This window comes from Equus caballus, chromosome 2, assembly GCF_041296265.1.
Source record: "Equus caballus isolate H_3958 breed thoroughbred chromosome 2, TB-T2T, whole genome shotgun sequence".
Lineage (NCBI taxonomy): Eukaryota > Metazoa > Chordata > Mammalia > Perissodactyla > Equidae > Equus > Equus caballus.
Window position 1 is genome coordinate 74986878 of NC_091685.1, and position 27808 is coordinate 75014685.

At 34.5% G+C, this 27808-nt stretch overlaps 1 protein-coding gene across 10 annotated transcripts in view; it reads right to left on the bottom strand.

The window, feature by feature from the left end:
• TLL1 (tolloid like 1) overlaps positions 1–27808 on the bottom strand; it is a 192925-nt gene that overhangs the window by 14038 nt on the left and 151079 nt on the right. For 6 of the 10 annotated variants that reach the window (XM_001499433.7, XM_070257252.1, XM_070257290.1 and 3 more), the window contains 5 exons: positions 26281–26406; positions 24092–24252; positions 20717–20897; positions 12849–12974; positions 10146–10273 (listed from right to left, as the gene is read on the bottom strand). In XM_001499433.7, the coding sequence (XP_001499483.1) occupies positions 10146–10273; positions 12849–12974; positions 20717–20897; positions 24092–24252; positions 26281–26406 (722 nt within the window). Of the gene's footprint in view, positions 1–10145; positions 10274–12848; positions 12975–16389; positions 16474–20716; positions 20898–24091; positions 24253–26280; positions 26407–27808 lie in introns of all 10 variants that reach the window. The other 4 variants (XM_023636343.2, XM_023636340.2, XM_023636346.2 and 1 more) reach the window with 1 other exon arrangement.

A 27808-nucleotide genomic window follows, 5' to 3' on the forward strand; every position in this document is an offset into this window, starting at 1 on the left:
CAGACCACACATGTTCAGTCCATTGATTGGTCCATTGAAAACTAAGTGAATGAGATAACTAAATGACTACTTCACTCCCTAATGAAATGCAGGATGTCTGGAGTAAATCATAACATCTGTTTTACAGAACAGAGCAACACCACACAAAGTGGCATTGAGCTGGTGGGCTGACACCTGGTCTGGAGCCAACTGACTCCAGCTTTTTATCAAATTACTAATGGAAGCAGACTGACTCTGTAAGAGTCAAATTAGGCAAAGGTTTTGTAGCTGACATATTCTCAAGCAATGCAAACAACTCTCATTCATTAAGGTATTAATGAATTTTCCTCTTGGAATTGGTAGCAGCTTCTTAGGTCAACAGCAAAGATTGGGTGGTCTTTCCCAGAAGTCAGCCTAAGCCAAATGCTCCACTGCACACAGGCAAAAGTGTGACTAACTCACATGCTGAGATCTCATAAATCTGGCCCTTAATATCATAGAGACATGCACATAGAGAGACCTCCATGTATAGTGACTTTGCATCAATAAAAGATATGTCTAAGCCATAGAAAGGTATTATAAGACCCTATGGGAAATTAGAAGATCTTTAAAAATACTTTTTAGAGTTCCCAAAGTGAAGTGAGATACACAATTTATTACTTTATTCTATGACACATGCTAAGCCATGAATCTCTATATCTAAACGATGCAGAATGTGAAAATTTCCAGCCACCAGGAACCAATACCAGAGAAATATGCCCTCCCACCTCACCCCCACAGAAGACACTTAGGTTCCCAAAAAGTCCTTCAACTTCACAATGAGGACAGGACAACTAGCAAAGCTGATGTATGGACCTTTAAGGAACTCCGATTTCTGCTGAAACATTGCCTTCTCTTTTAGGACTTTTAAATATTTTTCTTAAGCATTTATGCTAAGACTTTATGGACATTTTGGTATTCAAACATTTAAACCTTACTCATTCCATGATTATATTTCTATGACTTTAAAGTTTCTAATTTAGGTTTTAGAAAGACCAGAAAAGCAAATAACAGTGAGCTCTAGCCAGAAATCCTAATGTATTTCCCACAACGCAAACTAAGAGATTAAGGAGTCTCATTCAAAAGAAATGAAATTGAACTCTCATTTTAGGCTGCAGAAAGAATAACTGTGTTTCTGGAACACCCAAGCAAGCCTAATCTACCTAGCTGGCCACCAGCCAGGCTTCCATATGCAGCCCCCTCATAGGAACATATGTAAAGGTGGTTTTATTGAAAATGCAGGCACTGGTTAAAGGATAAGGAAATTTGGAGTCACTATGTATATTCACAAAGGACAAGATAATAAAATGATAGAGCTTAATGCGGAAATAAAATTTACCATTTAAAGTAAGAGAATTAAAGAGACTGATGCAATTCGAGCAGCTGTGAGATAAGATTCAGAGCTCCCTAGTCCTAGCCATCCTTTGCCTTTTCCTGTCTTTGGTAAGAACTGTCATTTGGTTTCCCACAAGATATTGGAAGGATTAGAGGCCACTGGAAAAAATGGCACAGTGGAATACAAACCCCAGTCTTCTGATTCAAAAGACCTTTTCTTTCCCATGAGTCCTCTATAACTGCGATCAAATATAGTTTTTATGGATTTATGGTGGAGAATTATGTAACACTTGTGGGTATTTTTGTTTTCAAAATATCCCATATATGAAGCTGTAAACTGCATCTATATAACTTGGCAAAACTCTAGGATATGATAAATCAAATAAAAATGACATAAGTACATTAGCTTATTGCTGTATGTTCCTGTACTTGGAACTTTCTTTTTGTTTGTTTGTTTTGTTTTATTTTGGTTTTGATGGAGAGTGGTTCAAAATAAGAAAAAAGTACCAAAAATTTAATGATCAGTTGAGTCTCTCAGAACCAAGACAGGATGAAGCCAAGAATAATAGATCCTTCTCCTTATTCATTCAGAACTTTATCCCTTTTCAAGTAAGAAGACTTTTTCCAAGTATCTTTTGACCAAGGGTTTTTTTACTTCAAAGCTATTATCGTGCAGTCAGCATCTCATAATTAAACACACATACACACTGAAACCAAAGCAAATGGATTAGTTTCCTATTGCTGCTGTAGCAAATTACCACAAACTAAGTGGCTGAAAGCAACACAAACTTATTGTCCTAGATCTGTGGAAGTCAGCAGTCTAAAATGGTCTGTGTTACTTCTAGAGGTCTTGGTTGAGAATCTATTTCCTTGCTTTTTCCCAGCTTCTAAAGGCTGCGCTTATCAAGCCAACAGTATAGCATCTTCTCTCCTCTCTGACCTCCTGCCTTCCTCTTATGTAATCACCCTTGTGATACCATCAAGCCCACTCAGATATTCCAGAATAATCTCTCCATTTCAACATCCTTAATTTAACCACAGTTCCTTTTGCCGGCTAAGGTAATATATACGCAAGTTCTGGGGACTAGGACATGGGCATCTTCGGGGGGTGGAGAGTATTATTCTGCCTCCCATAGAAAGTAAGGCCAAATGTTTTCACTCCGATTTTTAGGAAAAATGAGCACAAACCCTTAGGACTTCATGATTTCAAACTCTTCTACCCCTGACCTTCTTAGCTTGGATCAACGAACTAAATCCCTCAGGGAAAATATGGTGTGCAGCCTGTTTTTATAATTAAACTTTTATTGGAACACAACTAGATCCATTCATTTGTGTGTTGTCTATGGCTGCTTTAACACTAAAACGGCAGAATTAAATTGTGACAGAGATCACACAGTCTACAAAATCTATAATGTTTACTATCTGGCCCTTTAAAGGAAAAGTTTCCTGACAAGAAATCCTTAGTTACATTTTCAATTGTTAGAACTGAATTTCAAATTCATAAGGCTACCCCAAAACTTGATCATGGTTGAGTTATTCAATAAAATGGTGTATGATTTTTATTATTAATCATTACCATAATTATGATTACTATTTGGATATCATAACATATACATACACACATCATAACATATACATCAATGTTTATTGGCATTTAATAAGCACTATGCCAAATATCTATATGAGTTCATTTAGTACACACACAAAATTCATGAGTATTAACTCCAATTTCCAGACGAAGAAATCAAGGCTTTAAAAGGATACCTTCCCAAGATAACGTGGCTAGTAAGTAGAAGTGCTAAGATCTAGACTCAAATCTTTTTGGGTTTAAAATATATGTTCCTAATCCCTCCATAGTTCTCTGAGTTTTCTTTTTAACTTTGTCCTACTAAGATGATTGTTTTCCATTTAAATTATTATATATGTGCACATACACATTTATAGATTATACACCTACAGCAATTATAGATCTATTTCCTCTCTGATGCAGGATGCTCTAAAGAAAAAATAAGATTAAATGTAGAGACTGAATGCCTGAGTTTGAATGTATTAAGACCCTACTAGCTTTATAAACTTGCCAAGTCACCTAAACTGCCTAAGACTGCCTCCTTATCTATAAGCGTCATTTATGATATCAACTTAAGATGATATACATGATACCACTTTGAAACCGTTAGGCACTATGCACACATTAGTTCTCAGTGCTGTTTAGCCCAAGCACAGTTTTGTGAGATACAAGAAGTGCCCAGTCAAGCTACATTTTACTATTTGGAGACTACTTTGAAGAAATGGAAAACTTAAGAACATCTGTATATTTTTTTGTAGAATTACATATGAGAGAGTGCCTATTTTAGAATTTTTTAAAGGACAGTCCTAGGCTCTCTGGATCCCAGTTCTCTAGCTTACTACATTTATATGAAGATAGTAATCCTGAGTTTTATAAAGATCAGAGCATATATCAGAAAAGGTATATGCAAGAATACAAAAAAATCCTCAAGAACCAATACACTTGCTCATAAATGCACCTCTACTTAATCTTCATATTTATCTTTATAAGAGGAAATTCATGATGTAAGGACAAAAATTAATGAGTATGTTTATTATGTAGTATAGACATAATTTAAATCATTATTATATTCAAACTGCTGTTTTATATTACTGGATGGTATTTACTGTGGCCTCAATAAAATCACCTTTAAATACTTCCTGTTTATGTACTAGGTAGTATACTACAACCCAATAGTATTTTACCTACACATTCCAGAATTTACCTAGAGCAAACTTAGGTCAGGAGAGTATAAGCAATAACTCACTTGTGTTATCTTTACTTCCCTGACTATGTCCAGTCTCGCGTATTCAAATGCGTGTGTGGGATTAAAGATGGCTACATATTCTTTGTTACTCCTCCCATTGAGAGATGTTCAATTCTCTTCCCCTTCAATCTTGGCCAGGCTTTGTGATTTGCTTTAACAACAGAACATGCAGGGGTCACGTGCAGGGTCTTCTGAGGCATTCCCTCGGACATGCTGAAATACTCTGTGGGGACTCAGAACTGCCACGTGAAGAGTATGGCTCCCCTGAGACCACCATGCTAGAAGGGTCACACGTAGGTGCTCTGACTCTTCCAGCTGAATCAGCCTTCGAGTCCTCCCCACCAGCATGACAGACACACAAACCAGAACATTCCCCAGGTGACTATCACTGGCTGATTTCAATCAATGCCGTGGGCAACAGAAGAACTGCCAGCAAAGGACTACTCAAATCATGACTCCTTTCTCCTCAAACCATGGGATATAATAAAATGGTGCTTGTTTTGAGCCATGAGATTTTGGTTTAGTTTATTATGAAGCCATACATAACTAGAATAGTGCATAAAAGAGAATAACTGCATTATAATGCCAAAAGTCTTCAATTTCTGTACATCTGTAATAAACTGAACAATATTGATAGTTCAGGCCTTACATTATTGTTCAGTAATATACATTAGATATAGATATTCACACTGTGAACTGACTATAATTATGGTAAATAAATACTATGTACAAGAATGCTGGTATCTCACAAAAGACACTGAATTTTATTGTAATTCCTCTTAGTCTGTAATTGCAAGATTATCTAAATAACCTTAATATTTGTAGTGTTAAACCAATTAACTAAAATAATAGTTATCTCAGACATAGTGAAAGAAGGCTTGCTTATCACTCCAAGCCACTACTTGCATGTCACACAACACAACCTGTAACAAATTAAAGGAATATTTAGATTAGAAAGAACAGTAAGCCTTTCAAAATTCATAAACAAGGTGGGTTTGTTTTTTTTATATCTCATGAAAATGTCTTCAGGGACAATTTCCTCTTCTTGGTTCTATATGAATAGGTAAAACATTTATAAATGTTTCCTTATTTTTCCATACAGCCTATGGTAGGAGGAGTAACAATCTATCAGTTGTCAAGAAAGTTTCATGGTGTGCACAGGAACACCAAATGTTTTCCTTGCCTTTCCTCTTTGCCCCGGCCCATTAAGAGACTAGCTTGTAACTAAGTATCTATCAGAAGCTCTTGGCCTAAGGGGATTAAGAATTCATAATTTTCCAAGTTTCCTTGGAATCCATTTTCTAAATTCAGTTTGGGCTCAAGTTCTTACATGAAAATTAAGGCTCCTAAAGAAACCAAGCAAAATGCATTTATTTTAATCAATGTATCGTCTTGATGAAATCTCCTTTATAATAAATGTCAAAGGTAGGTGACATAGGTAGGTGACTGAATAGTTTGAACTGGTATAGTAAACAGCATTGGCCAAGTGTCCATTGGCTGATATCTGCAATTGATAGTGATTACAATTTTAAAGTTGATAAGATTAGTTAACAGTTATATTATAAGCAGGAAGACAATCATAGTGAACATAAGCAACAATATCAAAATAGTAAGAGTTAAAAAATATGGAACTAAAATATCATGTGAATTTGGTAGCTGATCTGTTGTGACACACTTGCTACTGATCCTGATTCTTCAAGTGATATTGAGAGTTAGGTTTCATATGAACATGATTAATGGGATATGAGAGTGGAATCAGTATTCTGCTCTGATTCAGAAACTTTGGAGTGGAAAAAAATATGTATTTTCACAAGTATTCCAGGTAATTCTGATAAATGCTAATATTTGAGAAAACTTGGCTTAGACTGTAGCTACTTCGACAAAGATCAAAAAATCAAATATTAAAACAAAGATCAAAATTTGCATTAAAGCTCTCATTTTCCTTTAGAAAATACTTTCTTAGGATACCAGTAAATATGACCACTGTTGAACAGACATGCTTTATTCCCTGATCCTCAAGTGGAATATTTGCATGAAAAATGAAGTCTGAAATTTGTGAAGGAACAGATTGTCCTAGAATTGAAAGGGGTGTTCAATAAGCTGAAAGGTATATAATTAAGAACAAATAACGTATTGCCATTTTTCAAATTGAGGTATATCAGGAGTTCTATTTCCCCTTGGACATAGAAAGCTGGAACTAGTGTCGCTTCTACCCTAAAAAGAAAAATCCATGTAAACTGAAAAAAATCACAACCTCGCTGAACACATCAAAGAGCTGAAGTCCCTAGTCAACCAAGCAGTTATCAAATCCACTGAATCTCAGGTCCCTCAAAGGAGAGATGAGACACAAGCACCTGCTCAACAGTGACTACAGGAGGAAGAGATGCTGGGTGCCATACAACTAAGTAAGAAGCATTCAGCTTTAATTTTTGATGGATTGGTGAAGGTCAGGTATGGACTAGGGTAAGAGTATAGAATTCCTGGCAGCTGCAGCCACAGGGGGAGTTTGCACCTACTCACAGACTCTTCTCCTTGGACCTCAATCTCCTGCTCATGAGAAATATTGTGGGCAGAGCAGGAGATGCTCAAGTGCCTTTCTTAGTGTTGAAGTCTTGGAGGGGGGAAGTGGTCGCGGCTGTGAGAAAAGCATGAAGCCCTGCTGCAACCCTTCTCTGGAAAACAAAGCCTTAAGCCTCTGGGGAGGAGCAGAAAACCCTGTCACCACTAGGACAAAGGTACAGACCAACTGTAGCCAGTGGAAAGGTTAAAAAAAATCACTTCTACCCTTGGGAACGTCCTGGACATAGGATTCTGTACTACTAACACTAGAGATCTTCTACAACTGGGAGAAGGAAAAGAAACTCTCCTGTGGAAGACCAAACAAAGCTGTAAGATGGAGTTTGGCTGCCACAGAGAGAAGAGGCAGGATCATGGAGAAAGGCAACCTCTAAGATCTAAACACAACACACAGAGCCTGTCTAAGGTGGAGGTTGTACTAAAACAATAGAGAGCTCCTTGCCCTCACCACCAGACAAGCATGCACTAAGAACAAGCATTTGCAGTCTACCACTGAGGGAGAGAAAAAAGTGCGGGGAGGGACAAAACTCATGGTGGAGATGAACGAGGAACCTAAAAATGAAGGAGAAACATCGAGAAAATGCCTCTGAAATCCCAGCCTCCAATCTAAGAAAAAAGAATTTGAAGCCAATGGTGTGCTAAAGCTAATCATAGAAATGAGAAAACCCAAATGCAACTTAACTACTGACTGGGTTTGCTCAACGACACCCTCTGCCACACACACACCTACACCAACAGCCTAACAGAAGAGATGTGTCCACTCCCAGACATAAAGTCTCTACATTTATACACACAATGTTTGGTATTTAATCAAAAATTACATGACACATAAAAAAGCAAGGAAAAAACAACCTGGTGTTAAGAGAGAAAATAATCAACAGAATAGATTTAAACACAACCCCTATGTTTAAACTATCAAATGGAATTTTAAAGTAACTATGATTAATTGGTTAAAGAGTCTAGTGAAAATACAGAAAACATGCAAGAGCAGGTGGGAAATTTCAACAGACAGATGGTGTTATGGACTGAATTGTGTCCTCCTTAAATCCAGATATTGAAGCCCTAACCCTCAATGTGACTACATTTGCAGACAGGTCCTTTAGGGAGGTAATTAAGGTAAATGAGATCACAAGGGTGAGGCCCTAATCTCACAGGGCTAGTGTCCTTCTAAGAAGATGAAGAGACATCAGCACTCTCTCTCTTTCCAGGGACACAGAGGAAAGGTCATGTGAGGACACAGCAATGAAGCAGCCATCTACAAGCCAGGAGAAGAGGCCTCCCCAGACACCAACTCTGACTTCTTGATCTTGGACTTGTAGCCTCCAGAACTGTGAGAAAATACATTTTTGTTGTTTTTGCCACTCAGTTTGTGGTATTCTGTTATGGCAGCCTGAGCGAACTAATACAAATGGGAACTACAATAACGAGTCGAATGGAAAAGCTAGAAATAAAAAACATGATAAGAAAAGCAAAAGAATGCCTTTAACAAGTTCATTGGTAGACTCAAAACAGCTGAAAAAACAATTACTAAACTTGAAGATAAGTCCAAAGAAGTTACTCAAACTTAAATTCGAAGAGTGACAAAAAGTGACAGAGCATCCAAGAGTTATGGGATAATATAACACAATCTAGTACACATATGATTTGAATCCCAGGAGAAGTGAGACAATAGTATAGAAGAATTTTGTGAAGAAATAATGGTCAAGAATTTTCAAAAATTCATGACAGTTACCACAATACAGATGCAAGAAATTCAGGGACTTCCAAGAATAATAAAGTACTAAACAGACATACACACGTGCACACACACACACACTTAGTACATTATATTCAAATCACTGATAAAATAAAAATGTTGAATGCAGCCATATGAAAACAGAATCATTGCTTCCACAGGACTAAAACTAAGATTTACAACAGACTTATTAGAAACTATGAAAGCCAGAAAATAATGGTGGCAGATGTTTAAAGCGCTGACAGGAAAATAAAATTTTCATCCTAGAATTCTATAGCCAATGAAAATATCTTTAAAAAGTGATAGTGCACAGATTTACTCTACACAAAATATAAAAGGAAATTCTTCAGAGAGACAGGATATGATACCAAAGTTTGAATCTGCACACACACAAAAGAATGTCTTTAGGAAAATCCATTTTCCCAACTCCGTTAGCTGACTGCTCTGCTGAAAAGAAGTCTGCCTCTATATCTCAGTGCATAAGCTTCAGATAATGATCCTCTCAATCAGGACCTTGGACAGGACTGGGAAGCAATCAAGTACCTACAGTGCTGTCATCTTAGCATCTAGCATCCTTCCAAAGAGTGGCTCAAATGAACTGATTCTCTGTTTGGAAAGTCATTGACTGATATTTTACAAATGTGGTGATTGGAAGGAACTCATAAGAGGAATATGAATGTCTTGATGACTGCCTCTAATTTTATTATAATGCTGCATATGAATAAGGCCTCTTTATTGGGCAAAAAAAAAAAGAATCCCTGAAGGGAAAGGTTTGAACAGAATTTTAAAGTTAACTTTATGGCTAGACTGGTCCCGTAAACTACCATAGACTGGTAGCCTCATTTTTAAGGCAATTTCTTGTCCTTTACTATGGTGCCACTAGACTATCCTGGGCCTTGCTAGCTGGCATTCCCTTCTGCTTCTGACAACAGGATATAGCAGAAAATTGTTAAAATTTCTACATTCCTATGACTTTCTTTCTTTAAATTCTCCTCTTCAAGTATTCTGTATCCTATAATGGAATTTAATATATACTATCAGATGACCAGGACAGAATGCAAGACACAAAGAACACAGGAAAGAGGACAAACGTTATATTCATATTTGAATTTGGGAGAAGTCTAAGGATATCAGTATCCATCTAAAGAGAGAAATTATATTATGCAAAAATAATATTCCACAAACCACAGGACAAAATTCATTTTAGTATAGAAATATATATGTTTTGGATATGAGGCATATAGAATTGACACAACAGTAGAATTTGCTATACTATATTTAATTAAATACTTATTTAATTGCTTTATTGCTGAATTTCTGATAAATTTTGTTCCGTTATTTATTTTCTCCATTTGGAAACATCATTTCCAAGAATAAAGTAGGAAGTAGAGCCTACTGTTTTGCAGTAACTTTGGTAACACCTTTTAAAGCATCCAGGATAAGAACACGATACAAGACTACACGGCTACCATTACCATCACCTTGATCTAGGAAATTGGATTTATTTAGTGTTAGTAGGAAAGCACAAGAAAGAAAATATTTTCATCTGCCTACTAATTCAATTCAATTCAATTCAATTCAATAAACATCCATTTTATTTCCATGTGTGAGCCATGAAAGACATGGGCAGTCAGCTTAATAGAAAGAAGAAAGATGTGCTCACTTACTAATTTGACTCGATGGCCAGGAGTGGCACTGATTTCCCATGTGCATTCCTTCCTGCTTGGGTACTTGTCTGGCCAGTTGGGACTGGTGATGAAGCCACTTGGACTGTGAATCTTCTGTTCACACTCAGCTGTGCCAGTAACGATAATATCAATCAGTGTGGAAATCTAGCCGAGGATTGTGCCAGCAAGAAAGCAGTCTATTTACCCGCTATCATGCTGAAAGATTTTCCTGAATACTAACTAATCATCACTCTGGTCTCTGTTATCATATTCATCTGCTTTGGCAAACATGTTGCTGAGCATAATCAGGCGATGTTTGTTTTCTTGCTCACATGAAATTAAGTGTTTACAATGAATTATATAAATGCCTAAAAGAAAATGAACTACTTCAAACTGCTGGATCTGTAAGCTCAGATTTTAAAAGAGCAACATATATTGACAATCAAGGATATCAACACTTGCTATGTGCAAAATATTAAATGCAATGCCACAAACAAAAATCAATGGACTATGCCATTTTCAAATCATTTTTTTATTAACAGAAACATCACTTAAAGCTAATTAACATCATTAACCGTATGAATCATGTATTTACATTTTCTCTCTCCCTTAAAGTATACACTTGAATACCTAAACCATCCTTTTAGCTGCTAAAGTAGATTAACCTTAATTTCATCAACATAAAATGAAGCACTAAGGGGCAAAATAAGTGAACAGTTACCAGCCATGGAGATAGCTTCTGAACTAATTTCAAAGAATATCTCATTCAATTGACATGAAATTTCTTTTAGGTTTTTCACAATTCAAATAACTTCGTCATAGAGGGGACCAGTCCATATTGTTAATGTCAAACTTTAAAAATATTTAATAGTCTCAGGCTGTGCTAATTCTATGTGATGTGAGAAGCAGCACCCTACACATCCTGGTTTAGACTGGGAATTATTTGTCATGGATTGTGTATCCCATTCTGAAATACAATTAGGCTCTCAAATTTTCCAAGAAATCTCTTTGGGTAAAATTCTTCATCATATGGACTTAAACACCTATTACACTGCGGGGCTGCACAATGAGGGTAAGATGCCCAACATTATTGTACTGTTGTTGCATTCCTACTACTAGATTTTATCTTAATTGTTGAAGTTTCTGCAGCAAGATTTGGATTTGTAATAGAGGAATACTAAAAGAGATGAAATTTAGCTCCTTTCAAACAATATAGGATCGTGTAGCACAGCAACAGCCTTAAACAGATCCTGTCTCGACAAGGGTTTTCTAAATTCCATTATCTCTGTCCTTGCTTTGCCAAATGAAATGTGGAGCCTCCAGGATCTGGCAAAAAGCCTATGAGACAGCCAAGAAGCTCGCTGCTAAACTGTAGAAAGTGCCCCTATGGATAACAAAGGTAAAAGAGAATCCAACCCCTTTGCTAGCAGCAAAATGAACTTTATTAGGGGTACCTGGATATAGTTCTGCCTAAAAGGAAGTTTCCTATAAAATCCTTTCTTGAAAATATTCACTGAAGTGAACAGAGACTTAGGATATCTAAATTGATTTGCTACATCTGAGCCATGAGCTACATGCATACTCTGCAAAAGTTGTCTCTTTTTTTCTCTGAATTCTTTCCATATTTGCAAAATAACTGGGCCTATTCCCCAGCCTGTTGATTTAATAGAACACCAAGTTACAAATATCAGAATCCTCATGAGTTTATGCTCAAACATGAAAGTAAGTAAAGAAAAAAATCCTGCTTGCATATGATTCTGGGCTATGTCATTAGCTCAGTGAAAAAAGGAGAAAACAATCCTGAGACGTGACCATATTTGAATAGAACATAATGAAACAAGGGTCAATTCATGACATTCTGTACTATTTGAATATGCATACAAAGAGTTGCTATCTAATTGTGGTTCTAGGCAAGTACTTACCAATACGCATGTGCTAATGACTAAAGTTACAAAATATGCCTTAGTAATTCTTTCAAAATAGGCATAAATCCAAGTTAAGTAGAAAATTCAAGATCAGACCCTCAAAGGAAGAAGACAGAACTGAATAACTATTTCTTGTTCCCATCTAGCTTATACTGGCTAAGGAGATTAAGATAATTTTTTAAATAAAATCTTGGCGTATTGTAAGGCTTTGGGGCCAAGAACTGGTAGGCTACTATTGTGCTACTAGTATGCTTTTATCTTGGCCCAAACCATGACTTGAAACTTTAAGTGGCACAGTATCTGCCACTTTCAAATGTCTTCCCTCTGGTAGGCATTTGAGTTGATACTCCTGGTATTTAAAGTGGCATCACTCATATAGCACATATATGAGATATTTTGGGGAGGGAAATTAAACCAAATGCAAAGCATTTAGCAGAAGTTAAGTTTAAATATGGAGACCGCTATAAGGTCTGTTCTATAAAGACCTGGTGATAATGTAGTGCTTTTCTGGTTGCCAGATGGCATCATAGCAGCTTCTATGTCTGTTATACAAAGTTATTCTAATGCCACCCATGTGTGAAGTGCAGAACCTTTAGGTAATATGAGGTTTCCAATGGTATGCCTTGGATCTTTAAACACTGCATATATTTTTTTTTGACATTTGAATAGTCAACAATGATATCACTCATTGATATGATTAACTCTACCTGGAAGCAGTGCTTTACCCAAACTTCACGAAACTCTAAACATTGTCGAGAAAAGAACACTCCCCTCATACCTTCCTTGCAGTCATGTTTATTTTCATGCAGCACAAATCCATTACGGCACTGACACACGTAGCTTCCCATTGTGTTGACACACTCGTGTTGACAGCCGCCGTTATCCTTAGAGCACTCGTCTTTGTCTAGCAAAGAGATACCCCCATAGGTTAGCAAGTAGCTTTAAAAACAAAAAACATCACAGGAGAGTCATTTAGTCGTGGTTAACACTGGCAAAGGGTAAACTAAGTCACAGCTTTTCCTGTTCCCAGCATAAAAAACAGAGAAAAAATTGATAGTGTCTTAGTTCTACCCATTCCTTGTTTAGCTTGGAGCCTTGTACCATGAACTGAGTTTCTAAAACAATTTGTGCTAGGATGACACAGTTCTCTTTCACTCCTATGCGGGAGTAGGAGTTTTGAGTAGGAGAAAGGAAATGAATGAATCTTCGTCCAACTAATCCTAAACACTTATGGCTGATTTTTAAAAAATAAACTTAAAATTGTGAGTAGTTTGAATAAATGAGAGAAATGGAAATCCTTCAGTATATCAACCATGGTATATAGACAGAGGCTAAACAAGGTTCTAAGATTTATATGTAATCACTTTAAAAAAAATCACTCAGTATAACTACTGTAGTGGATTTTTTTCATTAACTTTGCAGTTATGCTTAGCATAACGAATCTGGAGATTTCATAATATTCCAAGACAGAAAAAGGAATCGTTAGACTATCCTAAAGAAGAAACTTAATTTATGTAACTTAAATCTACTCCCGCAGACCAGTTATTACTAAGTAATTCCCTCAAAGGGCTTTGAGTGTGCTAGAAGTAAAGATTAGAATAGGAAATAAGAGCTTTAAGAAATAGCCAACAAACTCAGAACAGGGGAAAAAGCCAAACTAGATTAGCAGGCAGTCAATCCAGTGAGAGGCATCAGCCACCGTATTATATTACTCAGCTTGTCATTCCATGGCTGGCTCGTCCATTAAAGTCAAAACTGGCAGATTGCTCCTGACACACATGTATGATGACACCTCACTCAGACTTTCATCACTCCCACAGCAGAGAGAAGAAAAAGGACACATGACAGTCATATCAGAGGTGAGGCTGAATTTAAAATTTACACTGTCAACAGATTTTTCTAGTGAGAATTTGTGAGCTGGTGGAGGCACACTAATAGCAAATGCTATTTTTGCTTTCTTATTAAATCAATATTACTCTATGGAGATGGGTTTAGGAAAGACATTTTTATCAAAGGATCTAATAGCAATGTTTAAGGATCCATCTATTTTTCCCCTTTTGGAGAGTGATTATATGACATAACACACACAAGCTCCTGGGATATATTCAAGCATTGGCAATATCAGAATATCCCAAACACATACAGGCAGTCCCGAAGGGCTAAGGAATATATCTGAATCAATATATCTGTGATTTATGTGTTCTCTACCTACCCTTAACACTTCTATTATACTTTTAAACTTACTATGGAGCCTAAGCAAAAAAAAAAAAAGTAGAATAAAGAAAATTATTCTCCAAAAGAGCATCAAACACCAAAATGTAAAAGAAATCAGAAGTTAATACAGAATTTGCCTTGTAAAATTAATTTTAGAGAAATTTACAATAATTTGCAAGCCCTGTTCCCTTAACTGTATCAGCAGTGAAAATTACAGTGTATGAGTTATGAATGACCTACTCAGAATGGGTGGATAGTAAACCACGCTTCCTACCACCATCGTGTCAGTTACCTGCATTTTCTAATTCAAGACAGCCAAGCAGTAAATGATTTAAATTTATTGTTTTAATGCAACTTTCCAGAGGCTCTTTACTTAAGATGCTTCAGAAAAATACTTCCCCATGCATAGATGTAGAAATACATTTCATCTTTGTTAAATGGAAAGAGCCAATTTAAAAAATTTCTGGTGCCAGGATTACTTGCTCTGAAACAGACACATATTTCCTATGAAAATGTTTACATAATGATCATTTGGTGTACTTAAAACATGATAGAATGAAGGTTAGTTGTACTATAGATCAACCAGACTCTTGAGAGTTGGTTGGAAATCTAACAACCGTAAGCAAAGAAGTTTAGAGAAAACTAGTTCACATTTGCAACTGACTGGTAAACAGATTAACTGCTCAGTGACAAGCCCTATAGTGGCAGGGACTGCCAGAATTGTCCTTTTATTTGGACCTCTTTGGATTGCCATACATGAGAGATCTAAAGTTGTTAAAATAAAACATGAACACAAGTATTACTGTTAAGTTTTTAAATCGACAGTCATTTTATAATAAAAAAATTCAATACTTGAAATGTTTCTAACATTTAAACTTCATTCTACTGGAAATCTCAAGTCACTAGCTTATATATCCAAGAAAAATAATTTTCTTAAGATTTGATATAATCTGACCTGTGGTAATCATAACTAAAGAGAAATAAAGTTAAAAGTGAAACCAATCATATTTGAATCGTAGTTTTTTGCAGCCAATTATTCATATTTCTACTGTGCTGGAAAAATAATAATCTAAAAATAATTTTTAGAAGAAGAAGAGGAGGAGAAGCAGGAGGAAGAAGATTTTATATAGAAATTATTATCTAAGTATCTCTTATTTTCAGTTTCCCACATGATGGTGTTTCCTGCCTTCATCCCCACATGAAATGTTGCCTAATAAAATCTGTCATGTGACAATTTGATAATACACTACAGGAATACATATATGGTTACTCTAAAGTTTAGCGAGAATTCAAAACTGAACTAATCAAAATAGTAACTAAAAGCAGCAGAGGAAAGTTATCATGCCCAGCAAAGTAGCATTTAAAACTGTGCCTCCACGTGTCAAATAGTCATATGAAAACAGAAAATTTCAGTAAACGCTGGAATATTTAAAATTATCCAGACATTTTACATCATGTAAACAAAGAAAGCTACTTATCTAACTTGCATTTGAAGTTGTCTAGGGAGTAATGAATACAGTGTGGTTATTTTTAAAATATTTGTTTGATGATGTTGATGGGAAATAATAACATCATAAAAGATGAGTCCACAAATATATTCTGGACTTCTTAAGCATGTCATCAAACTAGGGGAAAAAGCTATTGGCAAACATGACCATGTTTTCACCTTCCTTCTCTTTCTTTTCTTAGGACACAAACTACAAATATTTTGAGCAATAAAAATCCAAAGAAAGAGAGAAGGGAGGAGGATGCAGGTAAGTTTTAAATATTTCTCAGAATGTCTGCATAATAAATTCAATAACAAAATTTTATCAATAATTCATTTGAAATTTTCTAGCATTTTCATACTACAGGCACAAATTTTTTAAAGTAGTTTTTATTAGTGAAAGAAACAAATGTTTTGTTGAGTAGAAATAAAAACATTTATTTTCTGCAGATGGAAATCAGCCTCCTTCTTTGGAATGGACGTATCTACTTTCCATTCCTTCATGTTAGATGAAGGAAAGGTCCATTATTAGGGAAAAAGGAGGTGGCATTTTCCCATCAGAGGCCTGCAGAGTATCTCTGGGACTATCAGAGGCCATCAGTCTAGGAATTATACATACTGGAGGGAAGTGAAGTGGTAACCTGTATCAAGTTCTTGCAAGATTCAAAAATAAAAATTTTCTCTTTGCAGAAAGCTTCCTTGTCTGTAGGAAAAAGAAGTAAAGAGTCCATGCACCAGAACAGAAACATATATAAGCAGATATACTCACAATAAATGCTTAAATATAAAATAAACCGACCCATGCACAATCGTGCATACACACATGCACGTACACTCCCATGCATGCGCGCACACATACACAGCACACACAGATTTCAACACAAAACTATTGAACAGATAATCACCTTCAAAAAAGCACTATTAAGCTCTACAGAGAGCTATGACAGACAATTTGCTCTTTCTATAAACATGCAAATATTTAAATATTAATAGTGAAGACTTGGAAGCAAGATTCAAAATCATATAGGTAAGTTTTAACTGTGTTACTATTTGAAATTAATCAGACTAATATTTAAAGTTTTGTTAGAATAATATCAGGTTGAATTTCTTCTAAAAATATCTATGACCATTCCATGAGAGAAATGGTGTACAGGAGGAACAATGGAAAGAAATAGTCACACACAAAGAAAGGTGGACAAGGCGAGGAGTATGTCCGTTGAAATCACTTGAATTTAGAGGTAGAAAAATTGCACAAATCATTTTATCTGACTCCTAAACTTATTACAGACAGAAATAAACTGGGAGTCAGGAAATCTGGGTTTTTCCTCCAGTTCTGCCACTGAGAAAGTCACTAGGTCCATCAGTAATAGATCATATTCCTATTAAAGTTATCCGTGAGGGAGTCTGCTATTAAATGAGATTTATTCTTCAAATTCTCTATTCTCACTATTACAGAAGTCATAATTGAGTCTTAAGGTTGTCTAAAGAAGGAAGAATATCTATGCTCAACTCTCATCGCCTAAAATCATTTGCTATTATTATTTCCTAATAATGAATGCTACAATTACATTTTTAAAACATGTCAAGTTTCCCAAAGGTTGCTATTCTTACATACATAAACACCTACTAACATTTCTCTAAGTTTAATTCATTTAAGAAAAATAATTTGTTCTGAGTAGAATACAGTTAACTTTGCTTCACCACTCAAAATAAATAAACTGCATCATGTATACTTGTGCAGATGTACACTGTTGTCCAAATACAACATCATATAAAATTAAGTTTGGTTTTACTATAATATAAAGTAAGCCATTATTGTAATCTAATAACAAACCTCATTCAATCCAAGAAAATAACGGTAATATATTGTTGGACGAGATATCTTCTATGTCATTATATTTTAAATTAGCTAAAATATTGAATAGATACATAACTCTTTATAATATTCAAATGGCCTTAGTTTGATATTCCTAATTTCCTTATTTGCTTTAATATTACTTCATCAAATGCTTTTAAAAGATACCCTAGAATGAAGATAGTACATCAAATTTGATTTTTGTAGAGAAACTTGTAGATTTTCTGCTGTATAATACAATAACTTCCAAATTTTTAAGCCATAGCATTTTCATAACTAATCTATAATATTCAATCGGAATTGATATGATAGTTGCTTACTACTACACACATGGAAGTGACAGAAACCACCGATGTTAGTTATTCTGCTAATAAGTTCTCAGTTATCCTTTCAATTCCATTTCTGAAGTCTGCAAAGTCCTTATTTAAAATCAGAGGCTATGTGAAAAAAAAAGTAAAATCTCTATATGATTATTTTACTAAACAATTATATTTTGGCAATAATGCTATAAATAATTTATTTCACTGTATATATTAAAAGTCTAAATATATTTTCTTTTTTCCTTAAGGTATCACTTAGCTTCAAGACAGCTAGAATTTCTTTTTAAACACCTTTCCTTTCCAAATGACATGGAATCACTATTATCAAATATTGTTTCTTATTATTATTGAATTCCTTGATAACTGTTCTTGGAAATATAATGTTTTTTTTCTTCCCTTTTCCTGAGCAAACATCTTCTCCACTAACAGAAACTCCCAGAAAATTGTGTGAAATAGAGCAAATTACTTATTCAGAACTACAGTATTTGAAATATGAATCTGACAAACTGACAAAACTTTAGAATGCACCTAGAAGAAAATACTGAAAGTTTATACTTGATTATTATCTTGAACTTTACAAAATAATAATTTAATAAGGAAGTGAAAAGTGTATCTGTTGTTTCTCAGGTCACAAATATGTGGAGATAACTAATGCCATTTGCAAAGGACGTGATCAGCTCTGATGATTAGGACAAACTACAACAAACTAGGGTTAAATTCGTTGTGACACTAAGCAATTTACCTAACTCCTCACCCGCTTCATCTGTCAAATGAATACAACAGTGAGCCTATTATAGCCTTATTTGGATTATAAAAGAGATCATGTATACTTGCATAATAAGTTGTCAAAAATAGCATCTATAATATAACAGTTTGGGATTTAGCTTCCCCTTGAACTTCATTGTTCAGTTTACTTAACGACCGGTGCTCCGTCGAACAATCTAGGCTAGACTCTTTCAAAATGAAGTACTGTCACTTATTTGATTTATTATTTTTTTAAAAAGCACTGATAAATACTAAAAATTGAGATGATTTACTATGAGCATCAGTATCAGTGAACATGATTTATAGCAAATTAGATATGATAAGCTCAAGTACTACCAAGGTTCTCAGTAAATTTCACAGAGCACAGCTACGTGGAGCTAAGAATAAAGACTGTGTACTCTCGCGCTCTGGAGAGCAGCAGCATCTATCTGTGCCTTCATATCTGTAGTATAAGAATTAAAGCAGCATGCCCCATATCGCAATAGTATTGTTCTAAAGATACAAACAAATAACTTGTCTTTACGATTTGGAAAGTTTTGCCTGATCAAAAATATCAGAGAGGGAATTTTAAATTTTCTGGGTAACTTTAAATTTAATCATATTTTGTCATCTGTATCTGTAGCATGTATCTTTTTTAAAGGAATTATTAAATAAAATGTACGGCTAAAGTAAGGTAAAAAGGATCTTGAATATTACTAATATTATGATAAAATTTATTCACTTTATAATTTTAATTTTTAAAATAAATAGGTGGTTCTAAGATAAGAAGCTTTATCTCTGACCAATGATCACCTAAAATTTGTAAAATATATGATATTTACAAAATAGTGAAGTCTAAGAAAGTCTTCCTTTCACTGAAATAGGATGTTAAAATTCTACTTTGAATAACATAAATCTTAAATGAATGCCTGAGAAGAATTTTTAAGAGGCAATTAAATCTGAGAGAAGGAAAGGAATGAGAACAAGAGAGCCAAGATCCATTGTATTTTGAAGGTACTTTTGTGTATGACTTGGCCCTCAATGGAGCTTGTGAACCATTAACTTCAATTACACTGGAAACCCCAAACAAACCCTGGGCATTGTAAATCTCATTAATTTTAAACACATGGGGACTGGAATAAATGGACTTTGAATTAACTCAATCCAAATTACCTAATATTAAAACATAATTGGAATTCAGTTGCTTTAAATTGCTTGCCAGTCTGAAAAATAGAATAGATAACTATACTTTGGTTTATTACAATTTATCTATTTTTGAAGTTTCAGTAATAATATTTTTATAAAGCATGATTCTGAAATTGGGAAAATAAGGGAATTTCACCGATGATTCTATATATTTTCTTAAAATTTGGGGACCTTTTGCCAAATTTCAGCTGTTTAAGGGGGAAATTTTACTTTGAGTTGGTTAAAGTAAGCCTTAAATTCCAAACACAGAAGTGTCAAGTACTCATATAATACATTATTTTTAGTAAAATTATAATTTTCTAGGTCTCTTATTGCAATCATTTCTATAATGATGAGGCAAAGTATGACTTTAATATTAGCTTAACAATAAGAATGAAAATATAATAATAATAAGTGACATGTTGCTAAATAGTAAGAATAAAAACACATTGCTAAAATGAGAACTCATATTCCCAAAACAAAAATAATTTTGAAAATATCTGCCACTTTTTGCAAGTCTAGTGTCATTATTGCCATTTACTTGTAAAGAGTAAAGTCATTGTACAAAGATATAAAAATTTTGTGTTGTTTGTAGTAGCTTTTATAATATTTGATTAGAGTTCATATAAGATCTAAGTGCTGGAGAGCTACATTTCATCAGGGCCCCTATTATTAATATCCTAATTTTAGGTAAAGCTTGTTAAACCTAGGTAAATGGGCGTGCATTCTATACACTTCCAAGTTACATTTACAGAAAACTATAAAGAACAGATAACATGCAGTTGAAGCCCAGCCCCCTTGAAAATCTATAATGTACACTCATAGCACGTGAACACTGATACCTGAGAAGAAGTGTGCTTTGAAGCCCTTTTTGGATACGGTATTGTCAGATTTGAATTCAATTCTCATATTGTTGAACTGGGAGGTGATCACTTCAGGCACTTCGGCACCACAAAATTTGCCATGCAATTTAGACTCAGAGGAAAGACCACTCCAAATCTCCACATAATCATATTTGCAAACCTAGAAAAGACATGATTCCTGCAGTCACTGTATTTGAAAGTATCAGATGATTGACATTTATTTGTGAACAATGTATCATGGTTTTCCCTCCTTACTCCTGAGGTAATCAAACTGTAATTAACAGATAAGGAAAAAAAAAGTCAAGAAGAGTTCAGATATGAGACAGAAGTCAGGAAAGACAGATTAGAGAATAATTTTGCTCTTCATATTTCCAAGAGATGCACATACAAATATATGCTTGCTTATATGTACTTACAATAAACATCTTTTCTAGAAAACAAACACAAAGAGAGAAGGAGAACTGAAATGAATATTTGTTGAGATGATGGTGCTGGTGGTCACAAGAAGAGTAGCAATCCTGCCCTTTTTCCCTACATTTTGAATTTTCACTGGGAACTGCGAGAGAACTTGTCATGTATCACTGTCTTATTTAATGCTGACAATTATATGAAATTTGTATATTTAGTCTATAAAACAACCATTAGAAATAAAATGATTCTTTCTATTGTAGAGATGAGAAAGTCGAGGTTCAGAAATTTTCATATAACTTGTGCAAAGTTTCACTTATACATGGCAGCGTGGTGACTAATAACATGGAGTTTGGCCTGGTCCAGGGCTGCCTGCCCAAAATACACATTCTAATCAGATCAGCACCATTAGGAGCTTTCCAAAGGAGACACACACTTGGTACATAATAAAAGGTTTCTTTGACTTTCAAACTTATCCAAAGGACTGATATTTATTAATTTCTTTGAGTATCTTGGTATCGTGAAGTTACTCTGTAGTATTGCTATAGGACTGCAAACAAAAAAGGACCTCTATTCAGTGAAATGGAGGCAAGATTTATACTAAAATGAGGTGGACTCACTCTGATTTATATGCAATGCTCTAACACTAAAATGGAAGAAGCTAAGTGAATGCCAGGTATTTTTAAGCAATTTGACGGCCATTAACAGATGTTTCCATAACATACTTTTCCAGAGTTCCGAGGAGGCACATTCTAAAGGACGCATCTTGCATAAATGACCTTATTACATAAATGTGTAATTAGCAAGGTTTAACAATGCATCTGATTTAACCCTGGGGCATGATCTGTACTTTGCAATATGTCAACTCAAATTACTGGTTCTTGTGATATTAATTAGGTGACAAATAAGCAAAATGTTTCTGGAAAGAATGAAGTGTTTTCTATCTACTTTGTTACAACTGCAACTTTTGTTTAGACAGGGCTCCAACATAGGACAAGAGAATGTTTCCAAGGCTAGAGTTGTTTGACATTAACTTTCCTTTTGGATATTAATATAATGAACAAAATAATGAAATTTTAACTTAACCCAGTATTCCATAAGTCCAGTTTTGTTCATGGTTTTATTTTAAATAGCCAATACATCAAACCATGAAAATGCACAGAATTTTGTGGCAGCTTTCCACACAGAAACATCATTATAAATTTAAGAATTCTGGGATATGTTACAGAGTTTATAAAGGTCTTTCTATGAATAAGGACCACTAAGTACCATGAGAAAAGTGCTTTCAGAACACAATGCCCCATTTATATAAAACCATCTACCCTTCTTTCCTCATGAATACAAATTTCTAGCCTTCTTAGCAATAACTATCAATTAATGAACCAAAATGTCATATCTGCCACCACTAATAGCTTTAGGGAAAACTGAGAGACTAGAAGTCATTCAACACTAAGTTCACATCAAATCTTAGAATTGATAGGAAATCCTCATTCTCAGAAGAAAGAATGAAAGCTTTTCTAAAAATACTATAAAAATTATTTTCTTCATTTAAGTATTTCCCCAAATTTCAGATAATTATTAAAGGAAAATGATGTTTCACGTGGATAAACTATGTCAGAGATATAAATAGCAGTCTTTCTCATCATAAAACTTTACACACAATGTAAAGATCTCAAAAGGTCCATTGAGCTCTGAACTTCTACAACTCTCTGAAATACATAAGTACATCACATTTCAGACTTTAATTTCCTTTAAGGAAACATGAAAGTCAGCAACTTCCATTTCACCTCAAAGCCACTAATAAGTCTAAAAAATGCACTGAAGTGCCTTGACTACTACAGGCAGAATTAAGAGAAAAAAAATGAAAGTAATTCAAAGGAGAGAGGGAAAAGTAAGAGGGAAAAAAGAAGCCGTGACGATACACACATAAAGACAAAATTATGGTATAAAACCTGCATATATTACCAACAATTATTGGCCCAGGAGCACAGATATATTATATTTCTGTTCTTTCACTTCTTTGCAAGTGTTCAACAGAAATATGTCAAAGACAAAATAAATTTTATGAGTTAATTTTATCATATTTAGAAGTTTATAATCATGTTCATTTAAAAATAAACACAAAAATAGAGGTTGAGAGAAAGAATGTGGGAGATAGAGAAAGAAAAAAAAAGAAAAGAAAGTAAGAAAGCTCAAATAACACATTTGTTACATTTTCTCTGCAATTAAACCAATATTGACCAATCTTACAAAGGACACAGTTCTGAAAGTTCCCATTTCTAGGCTTGACATTCCATTTGAATTCTGTGTGCACGTACTAGCACAAAGGAATTTTCAAATAAATGATTTCATTTGTTTAAATGTGGCCACCTGACAGAAGACTGGACCTTTACCATGGTAAGTTATATTTTGCAAAGGAAAGATAGTGTCAACCAAATGCACCTTTTATTATAAATAAGGCTAAAAAAATCAATCTTTCCTTATTGGTGAATCATGAGCATATTGACTATAATGAAAAACTACTTATAAAAGGAAAATATACCCATTTCTACAAGTAAAATATACCAGTTTCTTCCAAGTGGATATTTTTGTTATGACTCAACCAGTGAATTTAGGTTTATTTTTTCTAGAAAAGTCTATGTGACATGGAGCTGATCCTAATTTTTTCACAGTTCTTTAATAAATCAAGAAAATGCTGTATATTAATACACTGAGGAAAAACTCCCTCCAGGTAATTTTCAACCTCCCAGAAAATCTAAAATATCATCCAGTGCCTGCAAGAATTATAAGCAGTTGTAGAAATGAGCAGCATAGCAAAGAAAGGCTATCACATCTATACTATTGTACTACTGAAATATATTCTTTTTTTCTTTATATTTTTAGTTTACCAGTTTGCCTTCAGGGATTCCCAAAACATACAAAAAATTATATTTATTGTTCACTTACTTCATTGCCCTCCAATTCAAAAAACTCAAACTTCACAGAAATTCTGTACTGGGTCGGTGCAACCACTTGCCACACACAGTTTTTATTAGGAGGGTACTCCTTGGGCCAGCCCGGGGTGGTTATGGTGCCATTAAGTTTTGTGAGAAGTCCGCCACAAGCCGCTGGAAGGAAAGAAAAGGAAAAGGTTTTCTTCTAAGAAAGTCATCTCCCTCTCAGCACCTTTCTATTGACAACCAAACATCTCAGCATCAAATTGCAACCATCTTCCGGATTTTTCCAATTCCAGACAGCTGCAGTCTCTGTTCCTTAATCTTTAGTACAACTATTTTAATCATCTAGTCCCATTTATAAAGTGTCATTTTGCAGCTTTGGAGCCAAGCAAATAATGGCTGTACTACAACGTTTTAGAGCCCTTTAATTCGGGTGAGCAATATAAACAAAACTGGGTGTCAGTTTTCTTATCTTTTAAATGGGTATAATAATATCTACACGATATGGTGGTTGTGAGAATTAATGAAAAGGTGTAAGTAAAGTACAATACAGTAAGACCAAAATCAATTGTTTATTTTCTTAAACTCTTTTTTTCTAAAACAAGCAAGTATTCCTGAGCTGGCAGGAAGATAAATGATAGTAAGTAGGACATATTTGTTATTCCCAAAACTCCATTTAACAACTGGTTCTCTTTCTCTTTTGGATGATCTATTTAAAAGAAGTATTATTTATGTTATCCCTCTTCCTTATTGATAGTAAAATTAGCAATATCTGGGTATCCAAAGCAAGTTAAGTGAAAACAATATATAGTGTACACAGTTTGTAATGAATTCCTAGGGAGTCAAGAGTTACCTAAAGTAACTGGTCTCTACTTTAATTGCCTTTGTGTATATATGTGCATATGTTATATATATGTATATGTGTGTGTATATATATATATAAAACTATATATATGCATGTAAAAATATATATGCATATGAAAGAACTCTACCTGTACTTTCCACATTTACTATTTTTTGGTAAATTATTATAGAGTAAAATATTTATTTCTAGGAGCCACATAGAAATAATAGTCATGTTACTTTATTGTTGTCTGGTATACAATATCTTCTCTTTCAAAAATAGGGAGCAGATTAGTAGTTTCTAGGCAGGATGGAGACTTTTGCCAAACAGTATTTAAACTTTTAAGAAGAAAGAGGGAGTCTCTGATTTTCTTTTAATAGGTAAGCAGGGGTGTGGTATTTATTCATTAAGCAAATAATTTTGTCGCCTTTGCCACTTATATGTCCTCTATTACAGATACAGTAGAGAACAAAGTGCTTATTTTAGGAGAACTTACATTTTTGTGAGAAACACAAAAAGTAAAGTAATAAATATATAAATATAAACAATGTTAAATTGCTACAAGTTCTATGAAGATGATTTTGGCAGAAATTTTCAGAGGGGAATAAAGGAAGAATAGACTGGAAAAAGGAAGATCAGCCCATTCATTTTGTCTGTAATTTGTGTGTGAAGTCTATAACAGGGTGGAGCAGAGGGAAAAAAAAAAGGGTCAGCTTTAAATTCTAAAGGAAGAGATCATAGAACAGAGTAACAAAGGATTGAACATGAACTCTCAGAATGGACAGAGGAAATCTAGATAAACAGGACAACATAACTTTGTTGGTTTAATGAATCACTTATTAAGACAACACATATTTAGCTCCTGCTTTATCTCTGACTGTGGTAGATGCTAGAGATACAAAGACGATTCAGATTTAGGACTCCTTGCTTTAATAAGGGAGATGTGCCCCTAATTTATGTTAAGAAAAAGATAAAAACAAATGATGGATGGATGGATACATGGATGGATAGATAAAAATCTAGGTCTAGTAGAGATAAAAATAGAAATAGGTATATATAGATGAAATAGATATATAGATAGATTGATATAGATATATAGATAGATACAGATAGAGATATAACAAAGTGTCCTAGTAAACAAAGGAGGAAATGACTGATTCTATAACGGGAACCCAGGCGTGGTTTCACATTAGCTTTAACTACAAATTGAATCTTACTAGTTGAGGAAAGAGATTATTACAGCGGAAAGGAAAGGAAAGAGGGAGGCAGAAAGAGGGTGAAAGAGAATGAGACTATAAGAATGAAAGGAAAGGGGCACAGGGTTTCAGGCAGGGAACAGGCACAACCAGTCATACCTTCACAGGTCCTTTTGTCAGGTCCCAGCTCATAGCCAGGCTCACACCCGCACTGATAACTGCCCAGTGTGTTCAGACATCGCTGCTCACAGCCTCCACGGTCAGGTTTGGCACACTCATCCTCCTCTATAAAGATGGCGAGAGTTAGAGAACAACTGAAGTATTTTGTTTTTATTTACTAAGGTGTAAAATTTTTTGAAAATATGGTGCTTAATGGCCCTGAATAAAACTGAGACAAGTGATTTCTTCAACAAAGGAGCAGGAACAATTTGTAAGCCCTTGATGGATGACGTGCAAGAATTCGTGTCATGACAATTTTTATACGGACACATTGATATATAACAATTCCATATCTTTGTAAACACACAAACTATTTTACTCATATGTGGAAACACGAAAAACTATATAAAATATATATATGAAAAATATATACTATTTAAAAAAACGTGTATGACAAGGTAGTCCATAATTTCACTCTTCAGGAATAACCCATTGTGTGCTAGGAAAATAGTAATTATTCCCTGAAGGAATTATGCATTGGCAAAAGACTAAGCATTTTGATAACCAAGTATATAAACATCACATGAGAGACGCTTGACAGTATGTTTCTTCTATTGTAAAACATAACACGTAGAGAAAATGGAAAGCAAGTAATGTACATGTTAGTGAATACTTTGAAAAAATACAGTAAAAGTGCCAATGTTCTCTGCCTTTCAATTCATATGGTGAATAATTATTTACCATAGCTCTGTGGGAAAATCCATTGTACTGTTGTTCTTTAAATAATGAAAATATTTAGTTATTATTCACACTAAATTTTTGTTTGTTTGTTTTTGTTTTTTTCTTGTGTGTGAGGAAGATTGGCCCTGAGATAACATCTGTGCCAAACCTCCTCTGTTTTAGGTTGGATGCCACCACCCTGTGGCTTGACAAGCATTGCTAGGTCTGTGCCCAGGATTCAAACCTGAGAACTTGGGTCACCAAAGCAGAGCATGCAAATTCAACCACAACGCCACCAGGCCAGCCTTAACTATGCTAAATTTTGACATACACAACTGAATCCATCATTTCTTCTATAAAAATCAGTGTAGAGAAAATTTTGTTTTCTCTTCCCATAAAAGAAATTTTTTCTACCCTGACTCACTTAAGTGCCTACAAATTTTCTAAATGCAAATTTGATGCTATGATTTGTACTAAAATAGCTTTCTTTTTACTTCAGTAATACACACCAAATATGGGACACATAAACTAAAATTTGGTTATGCAATTCAAAACTAAAGCTGATGAGTAATAATTCTTTACCAAAAAGACATTTTAGGTACTAGAATATTCTGCTAAGAAGGCCACAAATTATTTCCAATGTGGTGGAACACTATTCTCTAAGGGATGGTTTTGAAATGCTGCCACCTGGAAATAAATTGATGAATTACATGTTAGTAAATCCCCTTCTGATTACCAGTCTTATGTTGATTATATTGCAAATATTTTCTCCCTAGATTTTTCTACTTTGATGATTTCATTAAAAAAA